The 19,858-nt window shown below is 45.6% G+C and overlaps 1 protein-coding gene across 5 annotated transcripts in view; it reads right to left on the bottom strand.

The window, feature by feature from the left end:
• Positions 1–335: 335 nt before the first annotated feature.
• The window catches only part of LOC147641008 (uncharacterized), a 44,269-nt gene continuing 24,746 nt past the window's right edge, over positions 336–19,858 (bottom strand). For 3 of the 5 annotated variants that reach the window (XM_086817254.1, XM_086817260.1, XM_086817268.1), the window contains exons 3-7: positions 2,716–2,971; positions 1,775–2,004; positions 1,244–1,414; positions 1,069–1,123; positions 336–882 (exon numbers count right to left, since the gene is read on the bottom strand). In XM_086817254.1, the coding sequence (XP_086673380.1) occupies positions 695–882; positions 1,069–1,123; positions 1,244–1,414; positions 1,775–2,004; positions 2,716–2,971 (900 nt within the window). In that variant the 3' untranslated portion in view covers positions 336–694. Of the gene's footprint in view, positions 883–1,068; positions 1,124–1,243; positions 1,415–1,774; positions 2,005–2,715; positions 2,986–19,858 lie in introns of all 5 variants that reach the window. The other 2 variants (XM_086817287.1, XM_086817277.1) reach the window with 1 other exon arrangement.

Below are 19,858 nucleotides of genomic sequence, written 5' to 3'. Positions count from 1 at the left end.
TGTCACTTGCCTTCGAATTGCCTAGAGATAGTAGATGTGATTGTCAGATTGCTCGCTTGTCAAATCCGTTTGTCTGCCTCTAGAAACCCTAGGTGTTTTGTCACATTGCTCACCTCTCTGATGACTGATAAGCGTGAATGATCATGAGCAGACCATTCCCTCGGAAAGCTGCTCATTGGCTACCCCCAACTTGCTGCTTTCCAACCGAGAATAGTCTACTCATTGACTATTCTCTAATTTGTCCTAAAACTGAACTAACATTGACCTTTCAAAGATTTGGAAAGAGAAAAAATGTAATTTAGATCATAAAAGCAACTTTAAGAATACAAAAGAAATTCACTCAAGTTAGGTTGGTCATCTAACTTATCAATTTTAGATAGTATATATTGTAATGTATTTACTTTGTTTTGGCTCTCCTCTACTAAACTAGAAATAGCTTACTTCAAGTGTACTGATCAAGTTTTGCCTCATCATTCTTCCTCTAGCTGTTGTGTTTGTAAAGGCAAGTTTAAATGGTTTTCTTCGAAAGGCTTCCAAACTGAGATTCACACCAATAAAGTAGTTCCAATACAAAAGGTAGTGCTAGGAAATGTTCTATGAATACATTAGCACATTGCACCATCCTTTAAACATACAACATAAAAGACAATCATAACCCCCCCCCTTGATTACCACATCATTTCAAAACACGATGTTATACATGATGAGGATCATGAAACAACTCGTTTGGGGCAGCATGACCAGATTCTGAAAAGCTCTTTCTCAATATATGGGTGCCCTCTTGCCGTTTCACCATAACATCCTCAATTGATCTTGCACATTTTAAGATTAGCAAATCTGAGTCACTTTCACCAGCCACTGCAAGTAGTTTGATCCAGTTCTCTGTAAAAATGAAACAAAGTTATGTATAATGCACACTGATTACTATACTAATTGAACTTTTTAACCCAATGCATGCCGAAGAAATATCTCCTTGCCTCCTTTGAAATAGAATTAGTGCCAAATCTAGATCATTTGGTGCATTCTGACACAAACCATGAAAGCATGGAGACGACGTCGGACACACACCTTGTGTAGGTTTGATTTGTACTTCGCAAAGAGCCTTTAAAGCATCAACTCCATACTGCAATTAAATATAATTAACAAATGTTATCAAAACAAGATTAACAGGCGTGTCTTCTGCATTAGTGATCATCAATGGCTCCATTACCCATTACTTGTTTTACTGAATGAAGATCACAACCTTGTGAGCAGCTTGAAGAAGGTCGATTCCCCTCTGTTCCATAAACTCCGGCTCTATTGATCCTGTGTAGATGAACTTCACCATGGCCTTTGCTATGCTAAAAGATGTATCTTTTAGCTCAAGTTTGTTGGAATGACATGCAGCCATACTCTCCAACTTCAACTTAATCTTCTGCAGAATTATGAAAGAAAAAGAAAAAGAAAAACATAAACGTGCATAATTATGCAACAAAGGCACAAATAACATGTACGTGTGTGTGTGTGTGTGTGTGTGTGTGTGAGAGAGAGAGAGAGAGAGAGAGAGAGAGAGAGAGAGTTATATTAACGTCTACAAAAGGCCAAGATGATGTATGAGAGAAATAAATAACATGAGACCATGGAGGTCTTAAGCCAATTTTCCGGTATAACAAATGAGAACATTTTTAATAAAAAGAAAGACCTACTAATCAGCTAGAAGAGCTGTGATGCCAAACATCAAGTACATAAACCTTGAGAGAGAGAAAGAGAGAGAGGAGAGAGACTTGTAACTGACCTTTGATGCTCCACTCAGCAACAACTCAAGGGCGCTTATATCCTTACCCTCCACACACACTTCCACCAGATTATGATTTCCACTTTGGAAGACACTATTCCATCCTAGCTTGACAAAATCTGGAATATCATGAAGTGGAGTTTGCTCGTGAACCCCCTTCGTAGACAAGTGCCTCAAAGTAGCTTCTGCAAGAAGCTTCAGCACCGGGTCCCAGTGCCGGTATTCCCAACCTGCATGAGAAGCTTACACCGCTTAAACTAGGTAGTGCCATCTTCTCAATGCAAGAGCTCAAGTTTCCATTATATCAAAACCTTCTAGAGCACATGCGTTCAAGGGTAAGCAAAACAGGTATAGGAAATATCACATGCCTGCAAAATTTTCTTTCTGGTGTTGTTTCAATTGTGGTGGGACACATTCCTTGGCATAGTGTTGAACGGTGCTGGCTATTGTTGGAGTGCAGTCCGTGCTAGTGCTGTGGGGAGCAGTGCTTGGATGGGCTTATATTTATGTGGTGCAGTTTGGACAATGTGTGGGTTTGGGTGTGTTTTTGTAGTTTTTGTGTGTACATGTGCACGTGCGGCGCACAGCCGTTCATGTGCAAGTGATTTGGAGAATCTTTAAAATAAATCTTGGCCATGGTAAAAAGGGTCTTGACTCGAGAAGTATCACTGAGGCCTACCCATCCCAGGCTATAATGTCTACCCATCGCATGGCAGGACAAAAACCCTTCTATGTTCAAAAAACAAAAACCTTAATCACACCCCTACTATGAATTTGGAGCTAATGGAAGCGCCAATTTTTGTTATCTTAGGTCTTTTTAATATTTTTATAACTCCTATTCTATGCCAAATCTTATGTAACTCCACTCTCATTCTATCTTACATATTGCTAATAAGACCTCCAGAGAGCATGATGTTGAGATTAAGGTTGAGGGACCTTACCACGTAGATAAAGTGCTGATTTCAGCTCCAAGGCTAGTAGTAGTGGCATCTTTTGGTCCAAACTGATCTTTTTCGTTTCCAATAACGTATCTGAGTAGCCCTTAGAATCATGTCGGATGATCGATAACTTGCTTGCTTGTGGAGGCGCTGCAGCTTTCAGACAAGCATTGGCACCATACTTGAGAAGTAACTCCAAAACATCAAGCTTCCTTCTTGTCTCGTACTTATAAATAGACAAATGCACAGCTGTCATGCCCTGCAAAAGAAAATCTTGAAAATCATCTTAATTAAGGAGATGTATCAAAAAAGAGAGCACAAATTTTCTCAAATAAATAAGAAATCTATTGAAGTGCATATGATACACCCTTGTTTTTTCAAAATGTAGCTAACTCTGAACTGGGCTCTGTTTCCGGCACCTAGCTCTCTCCCCTAGTGGAAGAGACGAGAAGGAAAGCGGGCAGAAAAGCTTTTTCTCAGCATCAAGCTGGAAACAAACCCCCCCCCCCCCCCCCCCCCCCCCCCCCGCGCCCCGGCTTCTGCCTTCCACGGCTGCCCCCTGCTTTCCGCTGCCTCTTCCTCCCTTTCACACCTTGACCCTGTGCTGCCCCCACCCTGGCCTCTCCTTTCATCCGATCCTCTTCCTCTCGCGCTTCACCGCTCCCTCATCCCAACCCCCCCTCCAACCCTGCGCGCCCCCCAACCCCGGGACCCGGTTCACACATCTCCCATGAAGGCAAGGGCTTGTTTCCTTTTGTTGCAGTGTCGCCACCTTTGGTCTTTTCCCACAGGAGGACTCCATAGCACACACTCTGAAAACCCCGACTGAGGCCACCCCTCCCTACCCGTCTTTTTCTAAAGTGGACCTCCAGCTCCTCGTTAGCGATAGTCGCCTTCCTAGAGGCCTCCACATTGGTCCATAAGCTAGTTGGTAGCCGCCCGGCGCATGACAGCTTAGGGATTTTTTGCAGGCTAGCCACATCGGCAAGCCTGGAAAGATCACTGATATTCATCCTCTGGGGTGTGGATACTACTAGGTCAAGTTTGATTCACCAGCAGCATTGGACAGAGTCATGCGGCTAAGCCCCGTCACACTATGTACGGCCTAGGCCTTCTTTGCAAGGTGGTGGCACGGCTTCGACCAGACATCCAAGAAGGAATATCCTCCCGTTCTCCCAGTGTTAGGTGGAGATATCGGGAGAGAGATGGAATCTCCCTCCACCACCGCTTCGGTTCTCGCTCGGACATCAGGGATTCCCTCTCTTCGCATCTGCATAGCTTCTCTAGAGACAGTTCCTCATGTCATATTGCTTCCGTGCCTCCGTGGAACTCCTATTTTGCAGAGAGTGGAGTACTCTGGCCTCCCAAGAAAGTGCTTCATTTTTCATCAGATGGGACACCTTGCTAGAGCTTGTCCCCACCAGTCCAAGAAAGTGCCACTACTGGTCTGTTAGCAGTCATCTCCTATCTGTACACTATGTCAGGGCCTCTGTTGTGGGTGTGCCCGCCCAGTTTTGGTGTGTCCCCATTTTTCCTCACTTCCATGTATTTTTCCCATTTCTTTCTGGGTGTGGGAGGGCTGTCGGCTACCTCCATTTGCTGGCCGACTGATGGTCTCTGACCCGACATGATGTTCTGCCCTGGCCGACTGCCCATATGCCGGCCGACTGGGCTGGATCAAGTCGTGGGCTGCTGTAAGCTGTTTTTAGTGCTAGCCAACCAGCTGCCTGGGGCCATCTAAAATGGCCCCTTGCCCCCCCACACTATTCATTCAGTATTCCGGGATTTATTGGTGTATATATAGCAAGTTACACTATCTTCTCTCTCTTGCATCTGTGTATTGCTCTCTACAGCAGTTGTCTTCATTTCCGCTGTGCATTCTGACATGGTATCAAAGCCCCAGGTGGCTTGAAGCTTGGAGACAGTGGGACGTCGAGGGTTTGCTGATTAGGTGCTGATTGGAGACTGTTTTGGGCTGTTCGGGACTTGCAGATCGGGTAGAAGGCCATCATCACCGTTGGACAGCCACCTTGCATTCTATTTGCAACCTCTTCTTCTTCCTTTTTCCCACCCACCCTCTCTTCACAACACCTTGTGAACCCTTGAGATGGCAGATTTGCTTGAGATGGCTAAGAAGCACGTGAAGATCCCGACACTCCCCACGTTCCCGGTGGACCACCAGTTGGACGGGAACAGACCACCAGTTGGACGGGAACAACTACAACATATGGAAGGTAATGATGGAATCTGTTTTGGAGTCCTATGACTTAGCTGATTTCATTGTTGTTGGGGTTCCACAGCTCGAGTTTGAGGAAGGGGAGTTACCCTCTATTCGGAAGGAACGGGAGTCACAAGCACAGTTATGGGATCGTGTCAATGCCAGAGTCCGTTCTTTCATCTTCCTCAATTGCACACCACAAGTGATCAATCATATAAAGCATATGACACTGGCCAGAGGTATTTGGCAACATTTGGCTTCTCTCTACAACAGGGTATCACCCATGAAGAGAATCTCCTTGGAAGTTCAGATGCGAGTGATGAATCCTGCAAAGTCGTCGACGATTGGGGAGCACATCAACTAGCTACAGGCTCTTCAGCAGGATTCTCCAGGCAGGGAAAGAGATATCGTCACAGGATATGGCCATAACGTTGCTGTTACATTTGCCCTCTCAGTACTCAGCCTTTTACTCTTCGTTGATCACCAGTGGCAAGCTCAGCACCATCACATGGGAGGAGCTTGTGTCCATGGTCTTGGACCAAGAAGAGCGATTCACAAACCCTCCACAGGGCGGAGGTTCTGAGGCCTTAACTGGCCAACGGTCAAAAGGCCGTAATAACAACAACAAGGGCAAAGGGAGGGCTTCATCGGAGAAGTCTTCTCAGAAGAAGCCCGACTCAAACCAAGAGAAACTGAAGGCCGAGAGGACCTATAATGATTGTGGCGAGAAAGGCCACTATTGGAGGAAGTGTCCCAAGCAGACTAGGAAGAGTGCTGATTCTTCAGCTTCAGCTGCAAAGACTCCAGCCTTTGTGCACTTGGAGATGTTGGACATGGATGCTTCATCTTCTTCAAGCGAGGAGGCAGTTGGGTTCACCGCAAAGGATACTCGAGAATGGATTCTTGATAGTGGTGCTTCCAAGCACATGACTCCTTCCCGTGACTTCTTTTAGGATCGGAAACAACAGTCATGTCACATTTTCATTGGCGACAATTCCACCATACCGATACACAGTGAGGGCCGGATGGAGATCATTCCCGATGGCAGAGGGAGGGAGCATTCCTCTCGTGTTCTTTACGTCCCCGCACTCGGTTTTCATCTGTTGTCAGTGCATGAGGTGTGCAAGACTGGCTTCCGGGTGGAGTTTGAGGAGCATTCTGTTGCTCTACGACGGGACCGTGAGACTGTTGTGACGACTTGAACTGTGCGCCACAACCATCCAACCAAACCCATCGCTCGCTGGCCACGTATGATTCCACAATCTCGTAAAAAATTATCATGGAGAGTACCATCAATGCATATTAAAACATTTAAACATGGCCACAATCTTAACATATCCATCATCACTTTGCATAAAACATAAAAGCTCGACGAAACATCCACAAATGCTGAAAATGGAGCTTGCACGTGTGACACCGCATAGAGGCCGGAATGGGCCAACCCTCCCCCTTGGAGTATTTTATTACCCAGGGAGAATAATATCATGTACAAGCTTTGAGGGTCTTACTCTCCCCACGGGAGATGCCGGATTATCCATATACAAATGCCATAACACAGCCCAACACGAGGCAACCAAGCCGAAACATAGGCTGTAAAATGCCGAGCCAACAATATAATCCATATACCTCCATGTGGGTACTGATTCTTTCCCAAAAACCACGGGTCTTCATGCAATAGAAGGTTGTTTGAGAAGGCGGCGTGGAGAATGGTATATACAAACTCTCTGCACTCTCCTCTTTGACAGGTTCTCAGATTGGTGATTTATGACACTTTCGGTTTAGCCACTTGAATGTGGATGCGCTGCGGCGAGCTTTTCGGGACCAGATGGTGGTTGGCTTGCCAGATGTTGGCAACAAGCAAGGATGCTGTAGTTCTTGCATTCGTGGTAAGCAGCACACAGGGAATCTTTTCCGAAGCAGGCTTCCAGGCGGGCTTCGAAACCTTTGGAGTTGGTACACACTGACTTGTGTGGCCCTATGCAGACAGCATCCTTGGGAGGTTCTTTGTACTTTATGCTGATTGTTCCAGATTCACATGGGTTTATTTCCTTTGACAGAAGGACCAAGCTTTTACTCGGTTCAAGGAGTGGCATGTGATGGTGGAGAAAGAGTCTGGCTTGCAGATTAAGACTCTTCGGGCTCACAAAGGAGGAGAATTTTCTTCCAATGCTTTCGTGAGATTTGTGTGAAACATGGTCAAGCGGGAGCTGGCCAATACAGGTTCGCCGTCAGAGAATGGAGTAATTGAACGTAAGAACAGTACTGTGGTGGAGATGGCGAGGACGATGCTGGAGCATCGTGATCTTCCTCATCCACTTTGGGGAGATGCTATGGCTACGACTGTCCATTATCCTCAACCGTTCTCCGACGACTTCAGTACCGAACATGACTCCCTTTGAGGCATATTTTGGCAGGAAACCTGATGTCTCCCATTTCTGTGTGTTTGGGAGCGATGCATATGTTCACATTCCGAAGAAGCAAAGGGGGAAGCTCGACTCAAAGTCCCAAAAGCTTGTCTTTGTGAGATATAACTCTCTTTCCAAGGGATACATGTTGTATGATCCAGAGAGGAACGAGGTTGTTGTCAGCAGGGATGTGGTCATTGATGAGCATGTTCCGGTTTCCACTATTGATGAGCCGGCACTTCTTGGAGACCCAGAAGATTCTGATGATGATTCCCAGTCGATTGTTCCAGCTGGGCAGCCTCAGTCAGTTGAGGAGGTTGAGCCCGCAGTTGGAGATGAGTCCCCACAGCAACAGGAGGCTCTGCGTTCTGTTCGAGCACCCAGGTGGTTGGTGGACACCCTTCAGGAGTCAGGTGTCATGGAGCTTCCCTCCGAATGGACCACAGCGGACGGACCTCTAAGATCGCACAGAGTTCGTGATAAAAGTCATTCAGCGAAGCTTTTACAGGTAAACTATGCTCTGATGTCTCGTATCTTGCGGGACAAAGAGCCCACTTTGTCAAGGAAGCCCTTGCACAGGATACTTGGAGGAAAGCCATGCACGTGGAACTGGATGCCATTGAGAAGAATAACACTTGGGAGTTGGTACCAAGGCCGTCGAAACGGTCTATCATTGGTGTCAAGTGGGTCTTTAAGACCAAATATACGGCAGATGGGTCGGTGGACAAACACAAAGCCAAACTTGTGGCTAAGGATTATGCTCAGCAGCCGGGCATCGACTATAAGGATACCTTTGCACCGACAGCGAGGATGCCCACAATTCGGACCGTTCTTGCCCTTGCTTCTTCTCAGCAGTGGCCCGTATATCAGATGGATGTTAAATCTGCGTTCCTTAATGGTGACCTGCAGGAGGAGGTGTATGTTGAGTAGCCTCCATTGAGGTTCCAGGATCAAAGGGGATGGTTTACAGGTTGCCGAAGGCCTTGTATGGTCTTAAACAGGCTCCTAGGGCTTGGAATCAGAAGATTGATTCCTTCTTTCTACGGACTGGATTTCAGAGATCGTTTGCACATCCCAACCTATATCTCTTTTCGGGAACGCGGTAATGGTCACGTTGATCATCCTTTATGTGGATGACCTCATTCTCACCGGCGGTCATATGGAGCACATTGCATTGACGAAGGCTACCTTGTCAAAGGAGTTTGAGATGACCGATTTAGGCTTACTCCACTTCTTCTTGGGATTGGAGATCTGGTAGACCCAGAGGGGGTTCTTTGTCTCTCAGCAGTGGTATGTCCATGAGTTGCTTGAGGCCTTTGGGATCCTATCACGTCGCCGATAGACCCGAACACGAAGCTTACAGTGAATGATCCTTTTGAGCCGATTGATGCCTCTCTGTACCAGAAGCTAGTTGGTTCATTGATCTGGTTGTTGAATAGATTGGACTTGAGCTTTCCTATGGGGCTGATGAGCTCATTCATGCAGACGCCGTTGAAGTCTCATTGGGACACAGGATTGCGGATCTTGCGGTATTTGCAAGGTACGAAGGATCTTGGACTCTTCTACACCGCTAGAGGTGACACGAAGGAACGAGTTCGACTCCAAGGTTGGAGTGACTCAGATTGGGGAGGAGATCCAGACATGAGGAGATCCACAATAGACTACAGCTTTTCCATTCACTCAGGAGCGATTTCATGGAGCAACAAGAGGCAACCAACTATTGCCTTGTCGTCCAACAGAGGCAAAGTACCAGGCTGCTAGTGGTGCTGTAACTTGGTTGAACACAATCCTAATCAATACACTTAAATACACTAAGATTTGATGGACACTTGCTCAAATACAAGAAGTAAATTGCTGAATTGACAAGAGACACACAATGAGCCGGAACAGCCGACCCCTCCCTTAAATAAAGTATACTGATCTTGGGAGAATCAAGTACATAGTGTCATGGGCATTTCTGACCAGATTTCCATACCAATGCATATGAATACAGTATTGCAAACAAGTGGTTGTCGATGTAGACTTGCAACCCACACTACCCTCTCAAGTGCCCATGTTCCCTACCATCTGCTCTCAATTGTTCCACCAACACATGGTAGCAACAATCTGCAAGAGAGCACGTAGAACAAGAGAACACTACACAGGGTATGTGATCTTGTAATCCAATTCCTCCCTCCTGCTACTTGCTCCCATATTTAAGCATAAAAGCTTACCAATAGCAAGTAGAGTTGATGACAGCGCAAGTCTTCGCAATGGAAGTCTTTGGAGTGTTGAGATCTTTGATTTGTCGCCTTTCTTCGCGACAAAAGTCTTCAAGAGGATGAAGGGAACCTTGGGAAAGCTTCCCCTATGGTTCAACTTGAGAAAGGAGAGCTGAAATTAGGGTTTTCAGAAAAAAAGACTAGAAATTACAGCAATAAAGAGAGCTGTTTTGCTTAATTTCAGTCATTAGGAGTGTGTAGGAGAGTGATTAGCATCCGGAAACACTCTAGGAAGCTTGGAAAACACCCTAGCACGTTGGGTATGGCTATGGAGAGCTTGGAAATGGAGAGAAATGGTGGAAAAACAGAGTTTTCAGCCTCCAAAAATCTTCATGAAGAGAAAACACGAATTTTCTCTTAATAAGTAGGTGAATTGGGGTCCAATTAGGTGAAGGGACATGGGGAGATGCCCATTTATGAGTAAAAGGGGAGGATCAGGTCCTGGACATTGAGTCTTGTCCGCCTCGAGACTTCAGTGAGTGTGAACTTGGAAGCGGTCATAATTTATAAGTGACTTTTGGGCGCCCAAACTTTAGTGAAGTGGGAACGCACTCATTTATAAATATTGGCTAAGTCCTAAGGGCTATTTGAGCCTAGATTGGGTAATACTTACCACCTGTTCACATGCCACACAACCATGTCAGCAGACAGTTTCACACACACGGTTCACGGCCGGGCGTCCCCTAGCCCGGAACTACACACAGGTCATGCAGGCATGAAAATAGCATGCAATTTCATTTGCAGGCAAGCACATAAAGATGCTATGCAATGCAGCATTGGTATGGACAATCCCCGTTCATGAGACTATACCAAAGTAGACGTGCTCCAGGCAAGTACACGAGGTACCAGACCCAATGGAACACCAATCCACCAAGCATTTCCGGGCATGTACATGGAGGCACAAGTCCCAACGGAAAGCCAAGTCTACAGTATCACATGAGTGGCATCAATCCCTGGCATAAACAACTGCCATGGACACCAGTCCAATGTGCATACATGATAAGAAAGCACGGGTGGACCAATTGGGTAGCCAAATGGTGACATCCCCCCGGCTTCTAAACAGTTGTCCGCAAGCATCCAAATATGTCTGAAGCACATGTGAGCAATCTTTGAAGAACTCTTCATCTACCCATTTAGCATCAATGGGAAGATAAGTCTTAAACTTCACAAGATAACGCCTCACAACTTTGCCTGCACAGCAAGCTTGCGTTCCTTGTGATACACAATCTGCTCTGGCTGCAAGATCTCCTCAAGCTCATCCACTTCTGGTGGATCCTCAATGACCATTTCACTGGGCTCCAGCCCTACATACTTGCGAAGGAGACTCACATGAAAAGCATTGTGTATGTGCCAATGACTAGGTAATGCCAATCTGAAAGCCACTTCATTGATCTTCTCGATCACTCGAAAAGGCCCATAGTACCTGGTTGCAAGCTTAGGATATGCACCCTCTTTGCCAGGCCTCTTTGCAAGTCTTGCTTTCTCAAATTTCAGCAATACCCAATCATTCTCTTTAACACCTTCTATGCTTGTCGGCAGCCTTTTTATGCTTGTCTTGTGACCTTGCAATGGCTGTCCGCACCTGAGCAAAAGCAATATCCAAGTCTCTTACATACTCATCAGCTGCAAATATCTCATCCTTTGTACGAAGGATGGGTGGCAAAACCACCTTACTATAAACAATCTCAAACGGGGACTTTCCCATAGATGCATGCACCGTGTTGTTATATGCAAATTCCACAAGCGGTAAGTACTTCTCCCAAGAAGACTTCTGATCCGCCACATAACATTTCAAGAGATCCAACACAGCTGAATTTGCAGCCTCACTTTGCCCATTCGTTTGAGGGTGATAAGCTGATGAGAAGTCCAATTTGGTGCCCATATTATCAAATAAGGCCCGCCAAAAGAGACTTGTAGTCCTGGGATCTTTATCCCCCACAATAGACTTCGGCATTCCATGATGTTTGAACACTTGTGCAAGATATATTTTAACCATATGCTCAGCTTTGATGGTCTTTTTGACCGGCAAGAAATGAGCTTGCTTGCTAAACCTGTCCACAATTGTCCAAATTGCATCATTACCCTGTTGGGTATGTGGCAAGTCCATAATGAAATCCATTGTAATACTTTCCCATGGCTACATGGGAATAGGCAATGGCTGAAGCAAACCTGGTGTCTTTTGCCTATCAAATTTGACCGTTTGACAGGTGATGCATGCATGTACATGTGCCTCTATGTCCTTCCGCATACCTGGCCAAAAGAAATACCGCTCAATCATGTGCGTAGTAGGTATTACGCCTCTATGACCAGCATATGGAGGAGCATGGCACTCATCCAAAACCTTTTGCCTCATGTCAGACACCACACATAGGCAATTATCTTTCACGAGATAACCCTATTTGATCACATATTTGGCATGTGCATGACCAGCTATCAAATCAGCCCAAATAGTGGTAAAATCAGCATCCGTATGATACAAATCACGCATAGTAGACAAGTCCCCATGAGAGGCAACCGAGATAGCTGCTACATACGGCTTTCGTGACAATGCATCGGCCACTATATTCTTCTTTCCCGGGGTGTGCAAGATCTGAAAATGAAACATAGAGAGGAAATTGGCCATCCTCATATGCTTCTCTGACAACTTAGTTTGGGTAAGAAAATACCTCAAACTCGTAGTCCTTGTTGAGTCTGGCCTTCGTTGTTTTAATGATTGCCACTTTAGCATCAAGCGGAAGGCACAAAATCTCTTCTTCTTCCTGGGCCTTCACGGTTTGGACCTCTGTTTGGGCGATCGCCAATGCTGTTGTGCTCTTCATCACTTCTTCTTTTAGCCCTTGGATGACGTCTCTCCAAACCTTGGCTGGCTTTTGAGCTTCCGGTAACTTTGCTCTGAGCCTATCCACCTGAGCTTTGAGCATGTTTTTCTCGCTGGTGAGGAATCTGATCTTCCCTTCACTCAGCTCTTTCTATTGGACTAAGGCCTTCTCCACTAGAGCGAGCTTGTTCTGCATTTCTACATTATGCTGAGCCATTACATTTGCTTTGCTCTCCAAGTCCTTAGCTTTAGTTGCAACATTTTTGAGCAGCCCGTGTTGTTGCTAATTCAGGGCACACATCTGATTGATGGTGCTTTGGGCCTTTGACTCATATTCCTCCACGAAAACAAGGGCATGAGAGAATGTTCTGGGCCACGGTCATCAACCCTTTGTTCATGTGCAGCTATTGGGTGGAGAGTTGTGCCTCCAGTTCTCCAAGTAGCTCAGGGATGTGGCTTGGTCCTTCCTGCATCTTCTGTGCCAAAGCTCCCACCAAAGGCTGAAGTTCCAATGGTATAGACAGCTCCGCCCCTACGGACAGCTTCCCCTTTTGAACTTCTTCTTCTCTCTTTTTCTGTTGTTCCCCTTCTTTCCTCTTTATCTCTTCCTCCTCCTTCCTTAGGAAGCTTTACGTACGATTTTGAAGTTGAGCCTTTCCAGCAGCAATGAGACGGCTTAGAGACAGATATGATGATTGGTTTAGGCACCAATTTTTGGGCCAATTCATCGCTATACTCACGAGGAGTGAATCTTGTGAAGAATTAGATGAATCTGTGACTGCCATGTATGAAACTTTGGCAGATCCCTCCTCTGAAACTTTGTCCTTGCCCTTGTCTTTGGTGTTGTCCTTGTCAAATGCTTTGGAAGCATCCTGGGCTTTATACTTGGCTTTGGCTGCTCGAGAGTCATCGCGACGAGCAAAGTAGCGAGCCTCAGTATGACCTGACCTGCCACATCATTCATTGCTTTTGTCCTTGGACTCCTTTGAATCCTATTTACCCTTACCTTTGCCTTTGTTTTCGTTGTTGTCGTTGGAGGTCCCTTTTCCGCCTTTGCCTTTGCCCTTGTCAGAGGCAACAAAAGCAAACTCCAACTTGCCTTTTCTGCGAAGCATGCACTTGTCGTGGAGATAACTCAAGACTTTCTCAAAAGGGGAGAGAGGATCACAAAATAAAATATTATCCTTCAAAGAATCAAAGGAAGCAGGCAGTTTACCAAGAAGTTTATGGATGGGATTGTTGATGGTGTTCCCGTACTCCTCAAGCTGCAGCTTAATACGGGTGAACTCTCCAATCTTCTCAATCAAGTTATCTAACTTATTGATTGTAAGCTTCTCCAGATCTGACTCCAATTCGGCAATCTTCACTGTCGAAACTCTCCCATACCTCCTCTCGATCTCTGTCCACATCTGATGAGCATTACTCCAAGTAGAAACAAATTGTGCCTGTATAGATGGAGTCATGCAATGGATAATGATAAGACGAGCCTGAGCATCCAATATGCTTCTCAAATCAGGGTCCACCAAGTGAGGAGTGGAGATAGCCATCCACACACCGGCTCCTTCCAGCAATAATTGAGTGTAGAAACACCATGTATGATAGTTGGTTGCTGTAAGCTTCATGGAGTCACTGACTTGGGGAGAATTGTAGGATGGTATATGGGTAGGGATGGGAGCAAGACCTGGATGAGAGAAACTCAAAGAAGAAAGATCGGGAAGAGGAACCACCCAAGGAGCAGGAGCAGGGGATCCAGGCAATGAAGGAGCGGGAGAAGGAGCAGCAGTAGAGAAATCTCCTAAAGCCATGTCCTCTGACAAGAAACCTTCTCTTAAGAAAGAGGGCTGTAAAAAACAGCAAATAGCCTCCTCTGAAGCTGAGCACAACAAGAGGAGAGAAAGAAGAGAGGGAGGGTGGGAAAAGAGAAATAGAGAAAGCAAATCTCTCAGGAACCTGTCCTCAGCACCTAGAAGAGAGCTTCACCCTCCAACAGCAAAAGCATAAGAGACTGTTGCTACAGCCAATGACCTCCAGCAGATATGTAAGAATGAGATGAAAAGTGAGGGGAAGGGTAAACACCCTTATATATCCCTCGAGAGAGCTGGTCGGCCAGCTATAGCAAGCTGCCAGTTGTCCAGTAGCATAAAATGCTATAAAATGCCTTAAAATGGTAGAAAAATGCCTTAATAATATCTCCTAAATATGCCAATGCAACGTCTCATAAAATGACCAATATAAGCATGGAAAGGTGTATATAGACCCTCTAGAAATGATATATAATCCAACATTCCTTGGGGGTAAAAATCTTGCCATCTTTGTCAATCTGTCTACTACCACCCAAATGGCATCATGCCCTCTACGAGAGCGTGGTAAACCGGTTAGAAAATCCATGGAAATACTCTCCCATTTACTATAAGGGACCTTCAAAGGATGTAGCAGTCCTCCAACCCTATGGCACACTCAGCCTTGTTCACCTAACACTAACGACACTTTACCACATAGTCTTGGACTTCTACCCTCATCTTGGGCTAGTAAAACATATGTTTCACTAAATCATAGGTCCATTCTACACCCGGATGACCTGTTGTAGGACCATCGTGACAGTCATAAAGGATCCTCCTAATCTCAACACTATCGGGCACGCAACTCAATCGTTTCGGAACAACAATCCGTTCCGAATAAGATCCTGACCTCCAGCCACCTTAACAAGTGGAACGATCCCTAAGCTATGGTATGTAATAATAGAGCTCCTTGCCTGGACCTACTACCAAAACCGACCAAAATACCTATCGATCTCACATAGCCCTCTCACGGAATCATAAAGGTCAGTCTAAATCTCGGTGGAACTCAAAATATTCACCTCCCAATCCGACTCAATGCATCTGCAACCCCCTTCCGATACCAAATTTCTATATCAAAATTGCATCAACTCTACCCACCGTGCCCTCTTCTCCCTCAACTCAAGTCTATCATACAAATACTTGATCGACTCATGGTCGGTCAAGGCATCAAATCTGGATCCATACAAGTAGTGTCTCCAAATTTTCGATGCGACGCCCCAAAATAAACCACGCATGTGCATGTGCATAAACTTTCACTTCCCGTGAGAGTACTGATTTTCCCCATCACCTCAGATCTTCAAGATGTCATATGTGATAGAAAAACTCAGCTAAAGCAAATAATACTTCCACATATACTATATATCCAAAATACCCGTGAAATGCAAGCTCGGGCAGCCATAAAACTCGCGTAGAAAGTGTAAGGCCACATGTTTCACTTTGATCCATTTTCTAACATGTTTGAGGCCACTTGTCTCACTTTGATCCACTTTCTTGCCCCATGTCCCAATCTAAGAGATGGGTCCTCCCCTAATCTTTACCTTTAAAAATATCCTAACTCGTAGACCTTCTACCAAATGTACTTTGACATGTCCCCCCATTTGCTCAACTTACGGACGTAATGACACGAAAAGAATTTCCATTCGGGGTTGTCCAAAAATAGTAACCCTCCTAGATTTTAGGAGTGCGATCCTTTGTATTCCAGGATAATCTCCCATTCCCAAAGCTTGTACTTTCCAAATATGTAGACATCTGGGAGTCCAGAAATTTCCATGCTGGTCACAATCTCCTAATCCCAAGGCCCCCCAACCCTCCTGGATTAGGCTTGCTAATCCGAGGATTAGCTCTAGGTAGAGAACACAGATGCAAGACTCAGCAATATAGCCAATGGAGTTAGGAGGATTGTGACACAAGAACCAGGATGGATCCCTCGCCTCCTCGAGTCTCGAGGTGGTCTTGTTTGTGTTTTTGCATGTGTAAGCGGGGTTCCTCTTGCATTGGCATATCATTACCTCAACTGTGATGGGTGGAGTCTTGAGTATACCTACAAAGGCCCGAGGGCACAACCAGAGTGGGTCTTCATGGAAGGCAAGATCAAGGCTCACCTAGCTCGCCTTCAGCCACGCACAGATGGCGACTACTCCCCTCCAAACTATACCCCCCATTCGTAGCCATGTGAATAGTATCCTCGAACATTCATGAGATGGACAAGCCCCGTTTTCATAGCCCGAGAGGGGTCCTTTTGCAAGAGCTTCAAAGAGTCGTTGTTTGAGGTGGGAGCAACGGTGCAGGGTTTGCCCCAGTGCTCCAAGTTTCGAAGGAGGGGATGTCAAGTGCACATTTTAATCGGGTGCCACGTAGACATGATTATTTCTTGCAACCACCTTAGAGACTAAGTTATGGGCAGTTTGGAACGATTTTGACAGCCTTATAGTAGCTGTCAAGAGGTGCTTAAAGGTGCCCAAGACATGCACTAATGGTGAGCATGATATGAACACATTTTATAACATCGTTTTTGACTTTTTATAGGCTAAAAGGACTAGCTGCCAACTTGCATACGACCTACCATCATATCCCTGTAAAAAGGGAGATCATGGGTCATTTGGGACAGAGGTTGCACAACCAAAACGAAGGGCATATAGTCACAACATCTAGATCAGCCAAGTACACTGTAACTCGCGGCAGGTGCCCGGGAGACTAGGGCCTTTGACACACTTGATGATACCATCAATGCATATTAAAACATTTAAACATGGCCACAGCCTTAACATATCCATCATCACTTTGCATAAAACATAAAAGCTGGACAAAACATCCACAAATGCTGAAAATGGAGCTTGCAAGTGTGACACCGCATAGAGGCCGGAATGGGCTGACCGCCCCTCCCCACCCCTCCCCGCCCCCCCCCCCCCTTTGAGTATTTTATTACCCAAGGAGAATAATATCATGTACAAGCTTGGAGGGCCTTACTCTAGCCACGGGAGATGCCGGATTATCCATATACAAATGCCATCACACAGCCCAACACGAAACAACCACACCGAAACATAGGCTGTAGAAATACCGAGCCAACAATATAATCCATATACCTCCGTGTGGGTACTGATTCTTCCCCAAAAACCACGGGTTTTCATGCAATAGAGCTGGTACAGCAAGTACAACTTTTCATTCAACCGGTACAGTAGGTACAATGGCTGGTACAGTCGGTACATTGACTAGTACAGTCGATACGGTGGTTGGTACAGCAAGTACAAATGGTGGTACAACATGTACAATGACTAGTACAATATGTACAGTGGCTGGTACAGCAAGTACAGAAACTGCTACAACCGATACAATGGGTGGTACAGCAAGTACAACAAGTACAAGGATTGGTACAACCAATACAATGGCTGGTACAACAGGTACAAAGGTTGGTAAAACAAGTACAATGGCTAGAAATCATAATAAATGATTAAATATCCTTGCCTTCAGTATTTCTTCGTGATGGAAGCCTCCAAAACAGTCCCCAACAGCCGGTATTCTTCATGGGAGCCTTCCAGAGAGAGAGAAAGAGAGTAGCCATCATTAGAGCAGCCTGTAATGGTGGTAGAGGCTAGTGTGCAGCAAGAGAGCCTCCATTAATGAAGAGAGAGGGCTCCAATTTATAGATTTGGGCCTCCCATGAGCTAAAATGACAAGAGAAGGATACAATGACAAGCGGAGAGCCACACAATAGCTGAATTGACAAGTGTGAGGCCACTTGTCCACTTTGATCCACTTTCTAACAAGTGTCAAGCCACTTGTCTCACTTTGGTCCACTTTCTTGCCACATGTCCCAATCTAAGAGAAGGGTCCTTCCATAAATTTTATCTCTAAAAATATCCCAACTGCTAGACATTCTGTCATAGGCACTTTGCCAACTCTTGGTATCTGCTCAATTCCAAATGTAATGACGCGAACAGAATTTCCATCGGAGTCGGGCCAAAAATAGCAACTCTCCTCAATTTTAGGAGTGTGGTCCTTTGTATTCTAGGATAATCCCCCATTCCCAAAGCTTGTACTTTCCAAATATTTAGACATCCTGGAGTCCACCAGACCCCTTTCATACTGGGAAATGTCCAGGCTGGTGACATCCTTCCCTACCAATGTAACTCGCGGCGCGTGCCCGGGAGACTAGGGCCTTTGACTTGTTGATACTATCAATGCATATTAAAACATTTAAACATGGCCACAGCCTTAACATATCCATCATCACTTTGCATAAAACATAAAAGCTGGACAAAACATCCACAAATGCTAAAAATGGAGCTTGCACGTGTGACACCACATAGAGGCCGGAATGGGCCAACCCCCCTCCTTGGAGTATTTTATTACCCAGGGAGATTGATATCATGTACAAGCTTTGAGGGCCTTACTCTCCCCACGGAAAATGCCGGATTATCCATATACAAATGCCATAACACAACCCAACACGAGGCAACCAAGCCGGAACATAGGCTGTAGAAATGCCGAGCCAACAATATAATCCATATACCTCAGTTTGGGTACTGATTCTTCCCCAAAAACCACGGGTCCTCATGCAATAGAGCTGGTACAACTCTCGATTCAGCCGATACAACAAGTACAATGGCTGGTACAGCCGGTACAAATGCTGGTACAGCATGTACAATGACTAGTACAACCGTTAGAGTGGCTAGTACAACAAGTACAGAAGCTAGTACAATCGATACAATGGGTGGTGCAACAAGTACAATCGATACAGAAGCTAGTACAATCGATACAATGGGTGGTGCAACAAGTACAACGACTGGTACAGCCAGTACAACGGCTGGTACAGTAGGTACAAAGACTGGTACAACAAGTACAATGGCTAGAAATCATAATAAATGATTAAATATCCTTGCCTTCAGTATTTCTTCGCAATGGAAGCCTCCAAAACAGTCCCCAACAGCCGGTATTCTTCATAGGCAGCCTTCAAGAGAGAGAGAAAGAGAGTAGCCATCATTAGGGCAGCCTGTAATGGTGGTATAGGCTAGTGTGCAACAAGAGAGCCTCCATTAATGAAGAGAGAGGGCTCCAATTTATAGATTTGGGCCTCCCATGAGCTAAAATGGCAAGAGAAGGATACAATGACAAGCGAAGAGCCACACAATAGTTGAATTGACAAGTGTGAGGCCACTTGTCCACTTTGATCCACTTTCTAACAAGTGTCAAGCCACTTGTCTCACTTTGGTCCACTTGCTTGCCACATGTCCCAATCTAAGCGATGGGTCCTTCCATAAATTTTCTCTCTAAAAATATCCCAACTGCTAGACATTCTGTCATAGGCACTTTGCCAACTCTTGGTATCTGCTCAATTCCAAATGTAATGACGCGAACAGAATTTCCATCGGAGTCGGGCCAAAAATAGCAACTCTCCTCAATTTTAGGAGTGTGGTCCTTTGTATTCTAGGATAATCCCCCGTTCCCAAAGCTTGTACTTTCCAAATATTTAGACATCCTAGAGTCCACCAGACCCCTTTCATACTGGGAAATGTCCAGGCCGGTGACATCCTCCCCTACCAATGTAACTCGTGGCAGGTGCCCGGGAGACTAGGGCCTTTGACACACTTGTTGATACCATCAAT

The sequence above is a fragment of the Cibotium barometz genome, chromosome 2 (genome assembly GCF_041138505.1).
Source record: "Cibotium barometz isolate CiBa-2024 chromosome 2, ASM4113850v1, whole genome shotgun sequence".
NCBI lineage: Eukaryota > Viridiplantae > Streptophyta > Polypodiopsida > Cyatheales > Cibotiaceae > Cibotium > Cibotium barometz.
Note: the sequence above shows the minus strand (reverse complement) of the source record. Positions and strands in the feature narration are given on the sequence as shown.